The sequence below is a fragment of the Zootoca vivipara genome, chromosome 3, assembly GCF_965207765.1.
Source record: "Zootoca vivipara chromosome 3, rZooViv2.hap1.1, whole genome shotgun sequence".
Classification (NCBI taxonomy): domain Eukaryota; kingdom Metazoa; phylum Chordata; class Lepidosauria; order Squamata; family Lacertidae; genus Zootoca; species Zootoca vivipara.
The window spans coordinates 101,419,019-101,438,921 of record NC_142586.1 but is presented as its reverse complement, the minus strand read 5'-3'; the positions used below and the strand labels follow the sequence as shown (position 1 = coordinate 101,438,921).

Sequence of the window (19,903 nt, the reverse complement as noted above, 5' to 3'; positions counted from 1 at the left end):
AAGCCTCTCTTAAAGACCTCCAAAGAAGGAGACTCCACCACACTCCTTGGTAGCAAATTCCACTGCCAAACAGCTCTTACTGTCAGGAAGTTCTTCCTAATGTTTAGGTGGAATCTTCTTTCTTGAAGTTTGAATCCATTGCTCTGTGTCCACTTCTCTGGAGCAGCAGAAAACAATCTTTCTCCCTCCTCCATATGACATCCTTTCATATATTTGAACATGGCTATCATATCACCCCTTAACCTTCTCTTCTCCAGGCTAAACAGACCCAGCTCCCTAAGCCGTTCCTCATAAGGCATTTGTGCTTTGTTCTTTGTAAACTGCTTAGAGGCTCTATTTACAATCAAACAGTATAAATTATCTTAAATTTAAATATGTAGCAATCCCTCTCCCCCCCAAAATGGGGGGGGGCAATTAATTGTTATTGCTTTTCAACTCTTTTTGATATTTCCTTAGTTCTCTGTTTTTAGCCACTTTCTGTTTCCAGGCTTTATTTATCTCTTCCTATTTCTCCTCTTGTGTGCGAACACTCTAATACAAAGCCCTTGAATTGTGATGTCACAGATAGCTTCATAGCTGTGATGCAGACCAACAGCAGTAGTCAGTTTAAGTCCAAAACAAGATGGAAGCCATAGCTCGCAGTAGGGGCGGAAGTAGAGTGAGCGAACCATTTGCGGTAAATCCTATACACTCATCTTTGGATTTATTTGTTTGTTTCTTTATTCAAAGTATTTGTACCCCATCCTCATTCAATGGCCTCTACGTGCCACAATAATCCCAAGAATAAAAATCAAATATAATAAAATTAATTACAAATCACAAATAAAAGAGCCTGGAGCAGCAGAAATAAAATATCACAATGCACTTAGAATCAGAATTGTAGAGTTGGAAGGGACCCTGAGTACTATCTAGTCGAGCCCCCTGCAATCCTGCCCACAATCGCCCCTGGGCAGCCTTGAACCACCAACCTTCTAGTTAACATCCAGACACACTGACCCATTATGCCAGAGACTTCGTCCTTCCCCCAAGGCCTGGCTTTTAATAATCATAAAATCCTAGAATTGTAGAGTTGGAAGGGGACCATGGGCCATCTAGTTCAACCCCCTGCAATGCAAGAACCGCAACTAAAGCATTCAACATCTGCTTTAATATCTCCAAGGAAGGAGAAATAATGATTCTACATTTAAAATTACAATCCTGACAAGACAGAAGTACTGTTCTTGTGGGACAGGAGACGGGCTGGTTTGGAGGACTCCCTGATCCTGAATGGGGTAACTGTGCCCCTGAAGGACCAGGTGCACAGCCTGGGAGTCATTTGGACTCTCAGCTGTCCATGGAGGTGCAGGTCAATTCTTTGTCCAGGGCAGCTGTCTACCAGCTCCATCTGGTAGGCAGGCTGAGACCCTACCTGCCTGCAGACTGTCTCGCCAGAGTGGTGCATGCTCTAGTTATCTCCCGCTTGGACTACTGCAATGCGCTCTACATGGTGCTACCTATGAAGGTGACTCAGAAACTGCGATTAATCCAGAATGCGCCAGCTAGACTGGTGACTGGGAGCAGCCGCCGAGACCATATAACACCGGTCCTGAGAGACTTGTATTGGCTCCCCGTACGTTTCCGAGCACAACTCAAAGTGTTGGTGCTGACCTTTAAAGCCCTAAACGGTCTTGGTCCTGTATACCTCAAGGAGCGTCTCCACCCCCACCGTCCAGCCCGGATACTGAGGTCCAGCGCTGAGGGCCTTCTGGCAGTTCCCTCGCTGCAATAAGTGAGGTTACAGGGAAGTAGGCAGAGGGCCTTATCGGTAGTGGTGCCTGCCCTGTGGAACACCCTCCCAGCAGATGTCAAGGCAATAAGCATCTACAGTGGTACCTCGGTTTAAGTACACAATTGGTTCTGAAAGTCTGTACTTAACCTGAAGCGAACTTTCCCATTGAAAGTAATGGAAAGTGGATTAATCCGTTCCAGACGGGTCCGTGGAGTACTTAAACTGAAAGTACTCAAATCGAAGCATACTTAAACTGAGGTATGACTGTATTTTACTTTTAAAAGACAACTGAAGGCGGCCCTGTTTAGGGAAGTTTTAAATGTTTGATGCTGTATTGTTTTTAATATTTGGTTGGAAGCCGCCCAGAGTGGCTGGGGAAACCCAGCCAGATGGGCAGGGTATAAATAATAAATTATTATTATTATTATTAATATTATTATTAGCGACAGCAAATATTTTGGAACAAGGGATGTAAGCAAAATAAATAAGAACTGCAAAAGCAAGTCATGCGCAAAGCAACAAAATTCATCAAAATTCAAGATGAGCATGTGACAGAATTGTAGTATAGAGCTAGAAAACCTCTACAAAAACCCCACATATAATACACTAATCAAAACAATTCATGAACACATTCACACAACACAAAACTTTGGGGCCATATCCTCATCCTGTCCCTCAACCAGGGCCGGTGCAACCATTTGGCAGGATGAGGCTGCTGCTTCGGGTGGCAGAAGCCCCCAGTGCAGCACCCCACCTGCCCGGCCATCTATTTCCGGTGAGATCTCACAGATCTTGCCTGAAATCAGTGAGATCTCACCTGAACTCAGTGCTGATGTCGGCGTTGCTTCATTAGCGGCAGAGGAGGTGGATCAGGTGGTAGCTGGGCAGGGTGGCACTTCCTATTTCGCCTCATGCAGGGCAAGAAGTCCCATTGTGCCAGCAGAACATTGGCTATAACCCAGCGTAAACACCCTATAAACCAGTATAAACCACACAACGATCACACCGTCCTTACACTCACCGCATTGCAGCACCCACTCAATTCCCGCTTCAGTATAGCTCTCATTCCACTAACCAATAAACTTGTGCAAAAAGAATTAAAATCAGTTAGCTTCCACACACACAAGCCTTCAAAAATTGAGTCAGAGAAGCCTCTCAAGAGAAGGAGATCCCAGAACAGGCTCTATCCCATGTACAGTACTCACCAATTTGCCCTTTGCCCTATGGTTGTATTTGTTTTTTAATGGAAAGGCTGGATTAGAGCCTACAAATCAGGGGTCTTCAACACGTGTGGAGTGCACTGCTTTCGCCTCCCAGTTTTGAAAGGGGTGTGTGTGCATTCTTCATTTCCCCAGGGCTCCCAAGGATGGCTGGTGGCCATTGGGACAGGCAGGGCAAGAAGGCAGAGAGGTTCCACCTCCTGTCAATGACAAGCAGAGCCAACTAATATCTAGCTCGCTCCCAAAGGCCCATGCTGAGACTTGGGAGGAGGAAAGCGACTGTTAGTGTCATGTACCCTAAGACGGCAAGCTGGTGGGCAGCTGGCTAAGGACAGGCTGGGGTTGGTGGGGCAAGGCCCCATTTCTCTAAGGGAGGAGCCTCTCAACTGAATGGCCCATTGTCCCGTGAACGTCAATGCAGTCTTTGTTGACTGGGAATGATGGGAGTTGTAGTCCTAAGCCATGGGTAGGCAAACTAAGGCCCAATCGCCTTCTAAATCCGGCCCGCGGACGGTCCGGGAATCAGCGTGTTTTTACATGAGTAGAATGTGTGCTTTTATTTAAAACGCATCTCTGGGTTATTTGTGGGGCATAAGAATTTGTTCAAAGGTAAAGGGGCCCCTGACCATCAGGTCCAGTCGTGTCCGACTCTGGGGTTGCGGCGCTCATCTCACTCTATAGGCCGAGGGAGCCGACGTTTGTGCGCAGACAGCTTCCAGGTCATGTGGCCAGCATGACAAAGCTGCTTCTGGCGAACCAGAGCAGCGCACGGAAACGCCGTTTACCTTCCCGCCGGAGAGGTCCCTATTTATCTACTTGCAATTTGATGTGCTTTCAAACTGCTAGGTGGGCAGGAGCTGGGACCGAGCAACGGGAGCTCACCCCGTTGCAGGGATTCGAACCGCCGACCTTCTGATCAGCAAGCCCTAGACTAGGCATCCCCAAACTTCGGCCCTCCAGATGTTTTGGACTACAATTCCCATCCTCCCCGACCACTGGTCCTGTTAGCTAGGGATCATGGGAGTTGTAGGCCAAAACATCTGGAGGGCCGCAGCTTGAGGATGCCTGCCCTAGACTCTGTGGTTTAACCCACAGCGCCACCTGGGTCCCGGTAAGAATTTGTTCACCCCCCCTAAATATAGTCCGGCCCCCCACAAGGTCTGAGGGACAGTGGACCGGCCCCCTGCTGAAAAAGTTTGTTGACCCCTGTCCTAAGCATCTGGAGGGGGCATCACATTGGAGAAGGTTCATCTACACGGGTTGGTGGCAGCTCTCCAAGGTATCAGGTAGAGTAGCCCAGTGGAAAAGCGCCCTGTGTTGCATGCAGAATGTCCCAGGTTCAATCCCCGGCATCTCCAGGCAGGACTAGGAGGGAACCAAACTTGAAACCCCAGAGAGCTGCTAGCAAATCCATGTAGGCAATATTCAGGTAGATGGGCCAAGTCTGTATTAGGGAAGGAAATACAAGAAAAAGAAAATACTTCCAATTCTTCGTTCATCAGCCTTATAGATTTAAGCAACACCCTTGTTCCAGAATAGTTACCAACTCTTCTACTTTCCATAAACCAACCTTTTTTCAGTCTTCAAACCCAGATATCACAGGTTTGTTTTCCTTTCTGTGCAAAAAGTCCATAAGGGGTTTCCGATCATTAATAAACGTCAACCATGGTTTTTCTTTACTTAAACACGTCAACTTCTCCATCTCAGCCAAATCCATTAATTTCAATAACCATTCTTCACTGTTGTTTTTTCCTTAAACAAATGTTTAGGGGTACTCTCATTTTCCTTCTCATGTTTAAACCCTGCCCCGCAATGAGTCCAAACTTAGATTCACAAAAAGTTTAGGGGTATGCGTACCCCTGCGCTGCCACCCCAGGAAAAAAGCACTGTCCATAGTAGATAATAGTGAGTCCTTCCATCTTTGTGGATATGATGTTAAAACCTTTTTTGGGGTTCAAAGTTATTGAGTTTTTTCAGGGAGGAGGTAAAATGTTGAGCTTTTTTAAGGGGAGCCACAGTTGTTCAGCTTCTTTGGGGGGAACCAGTGATCTACCAGTAGATCATGATCTACCTGTTGGACATGCCTGATGTATTGAAATAATACTCCACAACCTTTTTCTGTTTTTATATTCATTAGTCCCAGCAGGACGAGTTCTGGCTTTAGTTGAATATTAACCTTCAAAATCTTCTGTATCAATGTGTGTATTGGTATCCAATTTTTTAAAAGCTTTTTTACGCATCCATGAAAGCCACACATGCCATACAGCTTATCCACACCGTGAGAGACATGCATGCGCATGTCTCTCCTAGTGCCATAATTTTGGGCACACCTCCCTTTGGATTCTGCTCCCTTCCATTGATGGTCCTTGTGTGGAAAGCAGCACTATCTATGCACATGGTTGGGACCGCTTGGATCAGGATGTATGTATTTTGTTTTTGTGCTTTGTAGCATATATGAAGATTTGGGGTTTTGTCTGTGTTCGTATGTAGGCAACATGTATACAGTACGTACATCTATGACCAATGGACAAATGTAAAAAGTTGCACATAAAATCTGGATTTCTTTGAAGGTGGCTGAGAAAGAAAAGGATAAAGAAATTGATTTTGGAAGAGATACATGGTGGAGGGAATCCCTTAGGGTATGTATAATGTTCATTTAATTGCGCTTAGCTGTGTGTCACCAAGGTGGAAAATGAAACGCTGCATGATCCGAGAAGATTGTGCACAGTTTTAGAAGGCACTCTGCATTTTTCCAGCAATTGCAAGCCCTGGTTCTTAATCAGAGCAGAATTCTGGAATATATTCATTTACCGTGAGCCTTCTGATGGGGAAATCTGATGTGGAAAAGGGCACTCCATCCTTTGCATAACGCACATGGGAACAATGCTAATATAAAGTACGCCCCCTTCAACCAACCAACCCCCTATAGGAGTATTTCGCACATATTGACTTGGTTCATGTGGATGCATACTTTGGAAGCGAATTTCAACCTCATTTTTTTACCACTTCAGTCTGTGGAACTGACACTGTTCCAGGGACTGCATAATACTTGCTCTGCATTTCTGAGAAACTGATCTTTTAGTGTGGCAGCACCTACGCTTCAGAACTCCCTGCCTATTGATATTAGACAGGTTCCCTTCTTTTGAGCACCTGTAAAAAACAACAACCACGCATTTTTGTTTAGGCATGTCTATTCAGACATGTAGAATGTTGGCATGCATCTTAATTTGTTTTTTTTAGTTTTTCGTGGATTTAAATTATTTTTAAAATATTTTGAATAGTTGACTGTTTTTATCAATAATGAGATTTATTCGTTTTGTAAACTGTTTCGAATGTTTTTTATTTTAAAAACCCATCAAGCAGTAAATACATTTTATCAAATAGACAACTTTTTACACTACAAAGTACAACCAGAGCCCTTATTTTATGAAGGGGGAGGGGGAGAGTCCAGGATGGAGCAAACCATCTATCTATATAAAAATGTAAAAATCGTGAAACTGCGTTCTACACTTTTCTCTGTAACCGCTTGACCGATCGTCCTGAAATTTTGACACAACGATCCAGGCCACTTTCCGAGCGTTGTTGGGGGCAAAAATCCCTCAAATCACACACCTGGGCAGGTGTAGACCTGGTTTTCCACCAAGTCAAACAGTGCCCTCAAGTGGCGTAGTACCCTCCTCCACCCCCTCCCTTCCTGTGAAATCTAAGCCACACCCACAAACCAAATGACATCATCAACCAAGCAACTGAATGAAACCACCAAGGCGGCCATTATCAGACAGACTAGGCCGCTTTCCAGACTAGGCCAAGTGGAGGTGGGGGGGGGGAGAATAGAGGGCAGGGATAAGTAATGGGTCAGAACAGGGTGGGGGGAGACACAGGGATGAAACCTGCCCTCTCCACAATATCTCACCTCGGCTTTGCAGACTAGGCCGCTTTCCAGACTAGGCCAAGTGGAGGGGGGGGGCGAATAGAGGGCAGGGATAAGTAATGGGTCAGAACAGGGTGGGGGGAGACACAGGGATGAAACCTGCCCTCTCCACAGTATCTTGCCTCGACTCAGGGGGACTCTGAGGCTCAGGGGGATCTGAAGGGGGGCTATTACCCTCCATTTCACAGACTAACGCACAGCAACGCGTGCAGGGCCAGCTAGTCATTTTTAAAATCCTGCCAGCCTTCCAACAGCCAGAGTGGAAGGTGTAGGAAGGGTGGGAAGAAAGAGAGGAAGAGAGAGATTATACTTCTCCTCATTCTCTGTACTTTTTGAAATTTCCCCTATTATCGGTTTCAGCTAGAGGAGGACTAGCACTGTATGGTTGCAATACGCTCTCACATCCTCACCATCCATTTAAAGCACATTGCTTCCTCCGAAGAAACCTGGGAACTGCCATCTGCACCTTGCAGAACTACAGTTCCCAGCACCCTTGACAAAACTACAGTTCCCAGGTCATTCCCCTCTGTTGGAGGAAAGAGCTGTGTACGCTAAATTAACTGTCCTCCCCCTGCCCTGCCAACAAGCCAACAAGAGGGAAATGCTATCCCTTCTTCAACTGCCACCCCAGTTGGCTTCTGCACATGGAAGAGGAGCGGAGGCCATCTTGTCTTTTACCTCAGGCAGCAAAAGGGCTGGCCCTGCCCGATTTTCGCAGCGTGGTATTAAAATAGAGATGCAGGCAAGTGTACAAACATTAACGTAACTGAAGCCAACTGATTGTAATGCGTCTACTCTGAGTATAACTAACACTGGAACTCCCCTAACGGTTTTTGGCTGGCATTTTTTAACGGTTAATAACAAAAGAAGAGAAGAGATGAGATGAGAAGACAAAACAAAACAAAACAAAAAACAAAACAAAACAAAACAAAACAAAACAAAACCAGCTATTTAACCACAAGGAGAGTATGTGTTTATGCTTTAAAGAACACCATTTGGAGGGGGGGAGGAATGTACACTTGAATGCTGTTCCTCGTCTGCAGCATTGAGCTTCTTAGAGGAAAGGGAGGCTAAAACCTACAACATAGAGCAAATAAGTACAACAAATCCCCAAATCCTCAAGTTAATTGCTAGCCGCAGGTCAGATTTCATGTTTCCTTTCTTCAGGCCACCCCAATACCAGGCTTCTACCCAGTCCGGGATTTTATTGAGGATGCTCAGATGAACCCAGTGAAACAGACGTACAATTTTAAAGGGGAAGGCCGGAAGAGGATCTCCATCTTCCAGCAGATGACTGACATGACCCTACCAAGCAGCTTCAAATACGTCCCTCCTTCGTTTGTGCAGCTGGCTGAGAAAAGGCCTGCGACATATTCCTTCAAGAGCACCTCGAGGGACACGCCCACGACCACCTCCTATAGAGATAAGGTAAAAGTAAAGTAATGGGGCCATTCATTTAAAAAATTATGTTTTGGGGGGAGGGAGACATTCATTTTAATAACCAAGGAGAGGGGGGAAACCCAGCCACATGGGTGGGGTATAATAATAATAATAATAATAATAATAATAATAATAATAATTACAGTGGAATCTTGGTTTTTGAGTGTTTTGGAAGCCGAATGTTTTGGAAGCTGAGCACCGAAAACCCGGAAGTAATTGCTTCCATTTTTGAACGCGCCTCCGAAGTCAAAAGGCTTCCGGTGCGTGTTTTTCTTTTTCTCAATGGATTTTGCCAACCACCCATTGCTCTGTGACAGGTATAGGGCTCTATTGAGCGATTTACGACTCAATTAGGAGCCACTTATGTCGCCCGGCACACTCTCGCTGCGTTTTCTGCTCCGTGGACCCGGGCTTGGTAGTGAGAATGCAGAGTTCTTTCTCTTCTTTTCACGCACAGCGGTTGCTTGTATAGCCTTCGGATAAAAAGCCTTTTAAGAACACACAAAGTCCAAGTTCTTCTAACTACTGAGGTTTATTTACAGAGAAAACAACAAACGTCCTGGCGAGATAGCAGACATCTTGCGACTGTCTCCCAGGCAGAATCGAAACCAACTGTTACACAAAGAAATGCTTCCAGTATATTCTGTAACATGATATCTTCCTCAGTGGTCAGGTGGTACACAGTACACAGTTAACCCCTTGGTTACTTGTTACTCCTCACATGCTCCTTGGTTTTCGAAGGTTTCAGAAGTCGAACGGTCTTCCGGAACAGATTACGTTAAAAAACCGAGGTTCGACTGTATTATTATTACTCAACTTTAAAGGTTAAATGTATAGCTTTGCAATAGATAATGCCGCTATAGAAATATACTGCATTTCATCTACCGCAGCCAAGTCCCCTGGGTGCCTGCTCAGTCTGTTATCCGAATGCTTACTGTTGATGGACAACTTCAGAGCCCCTGCTTGCTTGCTCTCTCTTTTTTGGTGGTGGTGGGGGTCTTCATCTTTAAATTGGGATAGGACTGGACAGTGCTTCAGATACAAGCCTTCCTCAAAGAGAGGACTGTTCTCTGATAGAGGACAGTCTTCTGTGTGAAGAAGAGCCCCCTCAGTATTTGTGTGTAGGGGGCTAAGTCCCCTCCCTCAATCCCTTGTAGCCTGCCACTGCCAGGTGAGCGTTTGTGTGCGCAGAAGGGTGCATGACATCATTGTGTGTGATGTCACGTGTGCGTGTGATGTCATGTGGGGAGAAAGTTGGTGCCCCTGCAAGCGGAACACGTGAAACCGCCCAATAATCAAGCGCTGCGAGGAGAGAAGTGTGGGGATGTAAACCAGGAGCAGTCAAGTCACAACATTTCCTAGAGTGACCACATGGAGGAACACCTGACCAGGTCAGCAGCGGACTTCCTGCCACTGATCTGGGACGGACTTCCTCTCCATGTAATTGAGATGGGTGTTACCTGTCCAGGTAAAATATAGGGACAGGGCAGCGGCCATGTTCTCTCTCTTCTGACTCTCGGCTTCCAGAAGCCTGTTTTCTGATATTATGCTGTTAACTCAGGATGTCTTGAAAGTATACTCTTTTTACTTTTAAAGAGCATTGTGTTGTGCATTTTCTTTTAAGAGGGATAAAGGGGAAATACCAGGATATATATATATATATATATATATATATATATATATATATATATATATATATAAATTCTAGGCTTCAGCAAGCCTGAGCAACCGTTTCTGCTGTGCATTAAAAGGGGAATGTAACTCATGCTAAGTTTGGAGCTTGTTAACACAAGCTAGGATAAGATATACAGTGGTACCTCAACTTATGAAGACCATCCGTTCCGTGGCCGTCTTCGTAAGTCGAAGCGCCCGTTCTGCGCATGCGTGAAGCGTGCCTTTGCGCTTTTGTGCTTGCGCGGATCGCGCGCAGCGAAAAGACTTCCGGGGTTGTCGACTTCAGAAGTCGAAACCTTCGGAAGTCGAGTTGTTCGGATGTCCAGGTATGACTGTATTAAACAATATCTCCTCATCCACATTCCTGAACATTCCCACAAGAAGAAGCAGGGCCTTCTGGATTGTGGCACCTTCTCTTTAGAATTCTGTCCCCTTTTCCATCTCCCTCTTTGACGGCACTCAGAAATCATCTGAAGCCAACACTCTTCTCAGCTTTCAGTACAAAGATAATGTTACAATTTGAACATTGACCTGTGAGCTGCTGAAACTTTAATTGCTACTATTTTATAATCCGTAGAGAAAGCTTACCCTGTTAGATTCGTTAGCTGCCTCCTGAGTCTTTGTGATGAGGAATTGGGGAAACAAGTATTTTAAATAGTATATAAAATAGAACTTGGGTTACTGACATTTGTATTGTGTACACTTGATTCCCCGCAGGATATTAAGACTGACCCTGGGCAGTATGATCTTTTCCCTCCTCCTGTGCCCACTTTTCCAACCAAGTGAGTATACACAGTCTTTGCTAATCTCATTTCTCCCTCCCGCTCCTGCCCCACCCTGTACAGATTATTTTTGCCTGCTTTGTTTTAAAGCCTTCATTTCGCCTCATTTCCAAGCGGCGGCAAATCCCATGGCTGAGGACAAAGGGCGACTCGTGCCACCAACACAGATAGGCTCGTGCTGATTTCAATAAGCAGGCTTCAATTAAAAAGGTGGTTTGTTTTCAAGAAAGCGCCTCGCTTTGAGGGCTGACCTCCATTTGCACTGAGAGCATGGGGCATGGCTGGGGGGCTGTATGCTTCTGAAGACCGGTTGCTGAAAACCAAAGGAGGGAAGAGGGTTCTGGGCATCTGATTGGCCACTGTGAGAACAGGTTGCTGAACTAGATCGACCTTTGGAGTGGTCTGCTAGGATCTTCTTGAGTTCTTGTGCAAAGAATCAGTCACTAGGGCATTACTATTATTATTTGAATTTATTAGTTGTTTGTCAGGTGCTACATACAAAAATAAAAATAAAAATCTCCAAATGACCAAGGCTGCATACAGTACATGCCACGCATTCAAAACAACCCCTACCCCTGCAAATCCCGGGAACTGTAGTTTGGGAAGGGTGCAAAGGCACAATTAAATAAGCAAAGAAGCTAAACCCATGGTCCAATTAAAACAATATAATTGAAATAGATGTGTTTCCTGTAACATTCTTTAAGCTTTGCACATTGTCTGGTGTTATATTGTTAAGTTGCATACTGACTTTTGATCAGATAAATTTCTAAGCTAAAAGAAAAATGGGGCTGGGGACCGTTTCTGAAGTTGAGGCCTTCTCAAAAGAACTTAAAACACTTTCTCTCTCTCTCCCCCCCCCCCCATGCAGGAGTTATATGTTTCGATCTGCAGTTCAACGGCTTAACACTTTTGGTGGGGTAAGTACTCTGGCTAATCTTTTTGGGGGCAGGTAGGTAGCCGTGTTGGTCTGAGTCGAAGCAAAATAATAAAATTCCTTCAGTAGCACCTTAAAGACCAACTAAGTTTATATTTTGGTATGAGCTTTCGTGTGCATGCACACTTCTTCAGATACACACGAAAGCTCATACCAAAATATAAACTTAGTTGGTCTTTAAGGTGCTACTGAAGGAATTTTTTTCTTTTTGGGGGCTTGAGCCTCATTGAGCCAGGGTCATCTCCCTGGTGGCTTTGTGCCAAAGTGGGCTGAAGGGTAAAAGGGAGTGTGGCCAATTTTTAATTATTTTTATTATAAAATATGGTTTTTGGGAGGAGGGCTTACACTGGAGACTTTCTGAAATGATTCCTAAGGCTGAAATCCTGTACACACTTACTTTGGAGTAAGTTCCATTAAATTTAAGAGAACTTCCTTTTGAGTAGACAGGGTTAGAAATGCAGAATTTCTGCACTGGAAAAATACCCCCACACGTTGTTTAATTATTGTATTTCAGTCACACAAGGTGTGAAGGGGTGGGGGGTGTTATCCAACATGGCAACTGGATGCCCGCTTACATCTGTTGATGGCTCCAGAAACAGCTTTCTTCACTAAGATGGCAGGGTGCAGAATCTCACAGTGGGCCTTGCATGGATGAAGTGTGATATAAAGGGGAAAGGGAGTGGTGAGCTTGGGGGCATGAGTCATGATGATTCACATGCATGCACTCCTGGGACAAATGAGCCAGTTCCCATGTTATCACTCTGCACCCATAAAGAGATGCTCCCATGGGACTTGCAGGCAGCCTTGCACAATGAATGATGGATCTGTTGCAAAGAGGTTGCTGCTGCTGCTGCCATGTTAGGAGTTTTGAGCATGAGCAAGTTTGCCAAGCGGTAGTAAATTCGTATGCTGAGCACATAACCACTTGGACTACCCTTTCCCGTCTTGGTCCGATAATCCAGGCAAAATATTGAGAGTCTACTCACTGCTTGGCAAGACCATACTGATAATGCGGGTGACGCTGTAGTCTAAACCACTGAGCCTCTTGGGCTTGCTGATCAGAAGGTCGGCGGTTCAAATTCCTGCAACCGGGCGAGCTCCTGTTGCTCTGTCCCAGCTCCTGCCAACCTAGCAGTTCGAAAGCACGCCAGTGCAAGTAGATCAATAAGTACCGCTGCGACGGGAAGGTAAATGGCGTTTCCGTGCACTCTGGTTTCCGTCACGGTGTTCCATTGCACCAGAAGTGGTTTAGTCATGCTGGTCACATGACTTGGAAAGCTGTCTGCAGACAAACACTGGCTCCCTCGGCCTGAAAGCGAGATGAGCGTCGCAACTCCATAGTCACCTTTGACTGGACTTAGCTGTCCGGGCGTCCTTTACCTTACCTTTACTGATGACCAGCTTTACCTAGTCATTGAGATGCATGCTTAATCATGGCAAGGGGTTGTCTATAGTCAAGTCATTTTTATATTCTGTTATGGGACATCCTGAACATTCAAGGGAGCTGTGTGGTCAGAAACGAACATTTGAAGACCTAACCCAGATGTCTGGGCAGGTATGAGCATGTGAAGAATGCCTGGCAGGAACTTAAAGTTTATAGTACTAGAGATCAAGAAACACTTTCCGCATGACCACAACTCAGCATGTCTTTAAATAGAGTTACGGCTGGAATTGTTGGACTGAATATTGTTACTGCTTTCCTGCCAAAGCAGAAATAAAAGTTTGGGCTCCTAGTATTTATACTAGGCCTCGTGAAGTCAGAGCCTTCATACTGCCTGCCAAGAGCAAACACTGATGTTCTACACTTCTATTCTCTTCTGCACTGTAAAGTAATCTGAGGACAGGGTGTTCATCATATACTGTAGGCTAATTTACTAAACCTGGCCCAACCCCAGTTCAAGCGTTGCTCTCTTAAGGGCCTGCTCTCTTACGGGCTGTCTGTTACCTTATATTGCCATACCCTCCAACATTTCTCTGATGAAAACAGGGACTTCCTAAAGAAAAGTAGGACATTCCAGGAACCCGTACGGCTTCTGTAAATCCAGGGACTGTACCTGGAAAACAGGGACACTTAGAGGGTCTGTATTTCTTCAGGGAAAGAAATACAGTGTGGTGTAGTGGTTAAGAGTGGTAGACTCGTAATCTGGGGAACCGGGTTCGCGTCCCCGCTCCTCCACATGCAGCTGCTGCGTGACCTTGGGCTAGTCCCACTTCTCTGAAGTCTCTCAGCTCACTCACCTCACAGAGTGTTTGTTGTGGAGGAGGAAGGGAAAGGAGAATGTTACCCACTTTGAGACTCCTTCGGGTAGTGATAAAGCGGGATATCAAATCCAAACTCCTCCTCCTCCTCCTCCTCCTCCTCCTCCTCCTCCTCCTCCTCTTCTTCTTCTTCTTCTTCTTCTTCTTCTTCTTCTTCTTCTTCTTCTTCTTCTTCTTCTTCTTCTTCTTCTTCTTCTTTCCTATGGGCTCAGATGCACAGCTCTTTTCCACCAGAGGCCATGCATTCGGTATCATGAGCCCAATGTTGTGGAACTTGCTCCCAGTTGATATTTGACAGGCTCTCTCCATGTCAAACTCTTCAAAAAACTTTCAGCAGGCATTTTTAGGAAGTTTTCTGTTGTTACGATTCATTTTAATTGATCGTATCCATTGTGTGCACTTAATTTTTTGTGTGCATACACTGCTTAGAAGCTTCAGAAATTAAGTGGTACATAAATAGCTTAAATAAATAAAACCAGACCATCACAGAGTCCGTATATTGGGTAGCCTGTGCTGGCAAACACCAAATGCTTGTTACATCCCCACAAAATAATGCTGGAAGAACAAGAGAACTATTAGAAGTTCTGGCCTTCAGAAGAACTTGTGCATTCCACTTGCAAGGTATATACGGTCACACCATTCCCATTTGATGGATGTGTTGACTGTGATTGTCCAGATATAGTCAGGAAGAACAAGCGCACGTCCATTATTGATGCATCTGTGCCTTCGGTTAATAAAAACCCAGAATTCAGGAGCTGAGGCTGCGAGGAAGTATCAAGATCTTGTCATCAATATTAAGCAAGTGTATCAGCTGGAGAGCGTATGAGTCACCCCATCATAATCTTGATAAATGGCTTGATCCCAAAAGCGTTGAAAAGGTAGCGTGGACCGTATGAAACTCTCCAAAAGATGAATCAGTCATGTCCTCGAAGCTGTCACTTGAACACTGGCAGAATTATCCAGAAGACCTTGAATATCGCAGACACCTATGTGTGTTTTTCATGCCTCCCCCACAAAACATTCTTGCACCCGATTTTTTTTTAAAAAAAAACATTCTTGCACCCGAATGTAGAATTTGCACCAAGGGGACATCTATGTCATGATCTGTGAGGCAGATATTATTGTATAAACCCCTTTGGAAAAGTACCGTTGGAAAAGTGGAGTGCAAATATTAAACTCATCATTCAAATTAATTGTATCTTTAGACACTTGCCCTTCTTCACACAAGCCTGGTTGTGGAAAATGCTAGCTTTTTAAAGAATTTGCAACATTTTTTTTTTGTTTCGCTTTGTAAGGATGATCGGAGACATGAAAAGAATTATGTGCTCTTTTGTTATTGTGCTTAGCTCATGGAGCACAATTTGGGAACCCATGTTCTAAAACATAGGCACCAATGCTGAAGTATGTGGGGACATGCCTGAGCCCCAACCCCCAATCTTGAGGAACTGGGCCAGGGTGGCGGAGGGCCCTGCCAGGCCTTGCGGCCTTCTCCCAATGCGTGCGATGTCACACGTGTGTGTTGCGCATGTGATGTCACACACACATGATGAGCCCCCCCCCAATGTTGGGTAGAACTTGGCACCTCTGTTCTAAAGGAATCATAGTTCAATAGCAGAGCATGTAGCTTACATGCAGAAGGTTGCTTGATACAATCTCTGGTATCTCTGCTTTCCTCCACCCCAAAGAAATCAGAGGATGTGGGAAACCTCTACCTAAGACCATAGAGTGCTGCTGCTAAAGGAGACTACACAGGCTAGATGGAAAAATAATTTGACGTGCTACTACAGGGGAGCTTTCTGTGTTCCAGCTTTCTCAAGCTTTATTTAGGGCTCAGTTCCTTCCCCAGTGGTGGCGAACGCATCTTGTTCCTTGTGCACATCTGTTTAAATCGGGGCGAGGAATCTGTAGACCTCCAGAGATCATTAGACTCCCAGTCCTATCTGCCCCAGCCAGCATGTGCAATGGTCAAGGATGTTGGAAATTGTAGTTCAGCCACATCAGGAGGTCCATGGGTTGCCCAGCTCTGATAAAAAAATGCACACATTGGAAGAGAAAGGCACAACGAAATTGGCATTTCACACATTCCATCTACTACTTTCTTGTTGGCATTGGTCTGTCTCAAGAGACCATGGAGTGCGTGTCCGGGGTTGAAGTCAAATCACTGTGCTAGCAGCACCAAAATAACCTCCCCTGGATGCAAGCCTGGGCAGTGTATATAGAGGTCCTGGGCTGCCCAGACGACAAGACACTCCCCTTCCCCCGGCCTTGCTGATGTGGTCCAAAAGCAGAGCAATACGTTTGGCACCAGGCGCCATTTGATCATCTGGATTTGTGTAGGGTTTACTCCTTAGCCGTTTCTTCTCCCGTGATGTGCAGAACGGCTGGTTACGCAGCCTTCCAAAGAGGAGTCCCTCTTCTTTTGGTACAGAAACAATCATCGGATCATCACTAGTCCCTCTTTTTCTTTGGAAATGTTTCAGCTGGTGGAACACACTGTGCTATGAAGCCAGGGGGCAGGGAGAGCATTACAGCTTCTTAACACCTAACACATTCAGTGAACAGAGGTGACAGTTTGTGGCTGTGATTCATGCCTGCCTTACATAGGCGGAGCAGAGGAAGTGCCGCGCTCAAATTAGCCACCAAATCTGTACTGTATAAAAGGAGAACAGCCGACCTGTTGTCGAGGAACCCAGACAGGCTGCGGAAAGGGCCACAGTGAGAAGAAGGTCCAGATTTACCGGCTTCCTCCTTTGTAGCAGATGGAACTCGTAAGGAGGCTGATATGATATATTAGTGTTGACAGTCTTTACCACGAATGAGGAACCTCAGGCCTGGAATCCAGATGTTGCCATATAATTCTCTCTAGCTGATCCTCAGAACTCTCCCTAGGCACACTGCCTCTTCCTTGGCCACACCTCCCACTGGCTCTGCTGCACATGCCATCCATGAGTGTTTTTGCCTGGCTGGAATGTGTCCATGAGCTCTGATAATGCCACTTGCTTGTCTAGATGAAAGTATATATCTCTGTGAGTGTAGAAACAAGCCTTCTGCACAATGGTACAGAATTTCTCCTCCCGCTTTTGCCCAGTGGCTGGCATGTGGCCTTGAAGGGTTGTCCAGGAGGAGATGCAGCCCTCAGACTGACAAAGATTCCCCAATCCTGGTCCACCCAGCATGTTGCTCAGGGGTTGCAAAATTCAGTTTTGGTTGGTGCAGAATGCAGGTGGGCTAAATGCAGTGTAGTCACAAACCTGCTTCAGGTTCTGTTGAAGTCCACGTCCAGCACATCAGCCACGCATGCCAAATTGATTTATAGCCTAATGCTTTCAACAGGTTTGCCTGGGAATAAGTGCAGAGGCAAACCATAGGTTGTGGCCCCCCACCCAGAGAGCAGAAGTTGGTCAGAAAGGTTGTTGCCATCTGTGTGTCTTTGGAGACAATGGAGGAATGTGCCTTTGAGGGTGAAGTTGGAAGGTTGCAGCGCCTGCTGTGGCTGTAGAGACTGATACGGGAGAGACATGTTTTTTTGCAACTGGGGCAGATGAAGGCGTCCGGTTGTGCTGCTGCAGCTGCACCGCAGCATAGCCACTCATCCAAGTTGAAATGTAATTGGTAAGGGTTTGTACAGTTTTGAAAAATGGCAAAACCTGTTCAGTCAGAGACAACAGTGCAGTTGTGGGGAATATTTTTTTCAGCTTGAGGGAAGCGATTCCTTCTGGATGACCTCCCAGGAGCCAGCAGTGGGCAGGGCCAGAGGCAAAAGTGGGTGGACCAACAGAGGTTAATTTCCCCTTTATACAGAAGGCTGGCTTGAAGGTATATCCTTTATACAGAAGGCTGGCTTCTATACACATCCCTCTCTTCCTCCATCCAGGCCAGCAGTGTGCATTATAACAATTCAAGGGCTCTCCTGGTCCTTGGAGATCATGGGGGGAGGGGAGCTGCCCTTCGCAGGAGGAGGAGACACCTCAGCTTCTTCACTAGCCTGACTTATCTCTGCCTCTTGGCCTTCCTCCTCTCCAGCCTCCTCTTCTGCCTCCTCTTCTGGAGTGCTCTCTGCCACAGCCTCTTCCTGCTCACTAAACCCTGTTGCCTCTTCAGCTTCCGACACCTCCCCCCCATCTTTTCCCTCTTCTCCCTCTGGCCTCTCATCATTGTCCCACCACCAATCTTCGCGCTCTGAGCCTTCATCCCTTGGGGGTTCCCCAGCTGGTACCTCCCACCATTCCTCTGTGTCCAGCCAGCCCATGACATTGTGTGTGTGTGTGTGTGTGTTGATGTTGGCAAGGATTCTCCCTGCCAAATTAGCCTGGCATTTTTTTCATCAGCTCTACAGCGCCATCCGCAGAACTGATTCAATGTCTATTTTCGCCCTCTTGTCTTTCGGAAAGTTATGCTTACATGTCTTTTTTCTTTTCTTTTTAATAAATAAAGCGATCCAGCTCTGCTGTTTTCCTTTGGGCTTAAAGAAAACTCTGCTCCTTCCAAATACGTGGCTAATTTTTAGGTGCCAGCCATGCCAAATCCTTGATCAAACACAGAGTAGGATTTTGACTTAAAAGAGCACACTTCTCCTGTCCCCCTGATCAGATTAGCGCTTTTGAAGTCCTACAATGGAGGATCCTGGGGAAAGGGGAAATCCTGGTGAGGGTTGATCAGCATTTCTTTTGTGAAAGCAGAGCAAAGGATTGTGTGCAACTTGAATTCTCTTGAGGTTGTGCTTTGGCTTTTAAATAGATGTTAACCTTTTATTTGAAAATCCTTGAGGATCTCATTAATGTCCCGATGCCAGGTGGCCTTCTGTGATAGAAGAGACATTTTGTGTAAACAACAGCTCCTTAAATGAGTTATTGATACAGCTGCTGTCCAATATTTTGAAACAAATGAGCTGTAACCGACATCTTAACATTTGCAGCAGCCGTCGCCAAACACGTGTGCTTTGCAGGTGATGGGCTGGACTGTCTACTATTTGGGGGGGGGGGGACACGACAAGACAGGACAGGACAGAGGACCTCCAGGAAGGGTCTTTTGAGGGAGATGTGTGCAATGCACTTCATTGTGCATCGTTGTCATATGACACAACAGTCACACTGGTTTATTACCCTGCTAAGTAAACAGACAGCCACAGTTTCCTGTTACAGATGTAACAGAGAACTATGGCTTAAAGTAGGGATGGAGATCTGGGGCTCTTCAGATGTTTCTGGACCACAGCTTCCATCATCAATGACTACTGGCCATACTGCCTACAAGCCAACTATGTCTGGAAGGCCCCAGCTTCCTGTCCCCTTGTTTAAAGAGATGAGGATTAAAGTGCTGAAGCCGGCCCACAGAGGGAAAGGCAATGTATGGGGCTCAGTGCTCACTCTCAACTTATTTAGCTGTTAGTTCAAGCTTTCCAAACTTTTCATATTGGTGACACGCTTTTTAGACATGCATCATTCCGCAGCACAGTAATTCAGTTTTACTAGCAAACCAGAGGTTGAATTAACCCATTTCCAGTCCCAGGAGGAGTGCAGGAAGCGTTCGTGTGGCATATCTACACACTGCAGCCGACACACTAACATGTCACAGTCCACAGTTTGGAAAGCTCTGTTATTAAGTAAGTAATGTTATGCCCGAACTGCCCAATGTAAGGGCCAGCTCAGATGTAACAACAACCTATGGTTTAATTTTTATGAGCATGATGAACCATCAGGGTTGCACATTGCCTCCTCCAATCAGGTGGTAAAAGGTAAAGGGACCCCTAACCATTAGGTCCAGTCATGACCCACTCTGGGGTTGCGGCGCTCATCTCGCGTTATTGGCCGAGGGAGCCGGCATACAGCTTCCAGGTCATGTGGCCAGGATGTCAAAGCCGCTTCCGGCAAACCAGAGCAGCACACGGAAATGCCATTT

At 45.8% G+C, this 19,903-nt stretch overlaps 1 protein-coding gene and 1 long non-coding RNA gene across 2 annotated transcripts in view; one reads left to right on the top strand and one right to left on the bottom strand.

The window, feature by feature from the left end:
- The first annotated feature begins 194 nt into the window (after window positions 1-194).
- The window catches only part of STPG4 (sperm-tail PG-rich repeat containing 4), a 29,064-nt gene continuing 9,355 nt past the window's right edge, over window positions 195-19,903 (top strand). Inside the window, exons 1-5 of the mRNA XM_088666763.1 lie at window positions 195-676; window positions 5,559-5,627; window positions 8,087-8,347; window positions 10,751-10,815; window positions 11,684-11,732. Coding sequence (XP_088522889.1) covers window positions 623-676; window positions 5,559-5,627; window positions 8,087-8,347; window positions 10,751-10,815; window positions 11,684-11,732 — 498 coding nt within the window. The 5' untranslated portion in view covers window positions 195-622. The remainder of the gene's footprint in view (window positions 677-5,558; window positions 5,628-8,086; window positions 8,348-10,750; window positions 10,816-11,683; window positions 11,733-19,903) is intronic.
- LOC148686383 (uncharacterized) lies at window positions 6,303-8,986 on the bottom strand. The gene is made up of 2 exons (XR_015949162.1): window positions 8,503-8,986; window positions 6,303-8,334 (listed from the first exon to the last, which is right to left on the bottom strand). It is a non-coding gene; the product is annotated as an uncharacterized LOC148686383 (long non-coding RNA).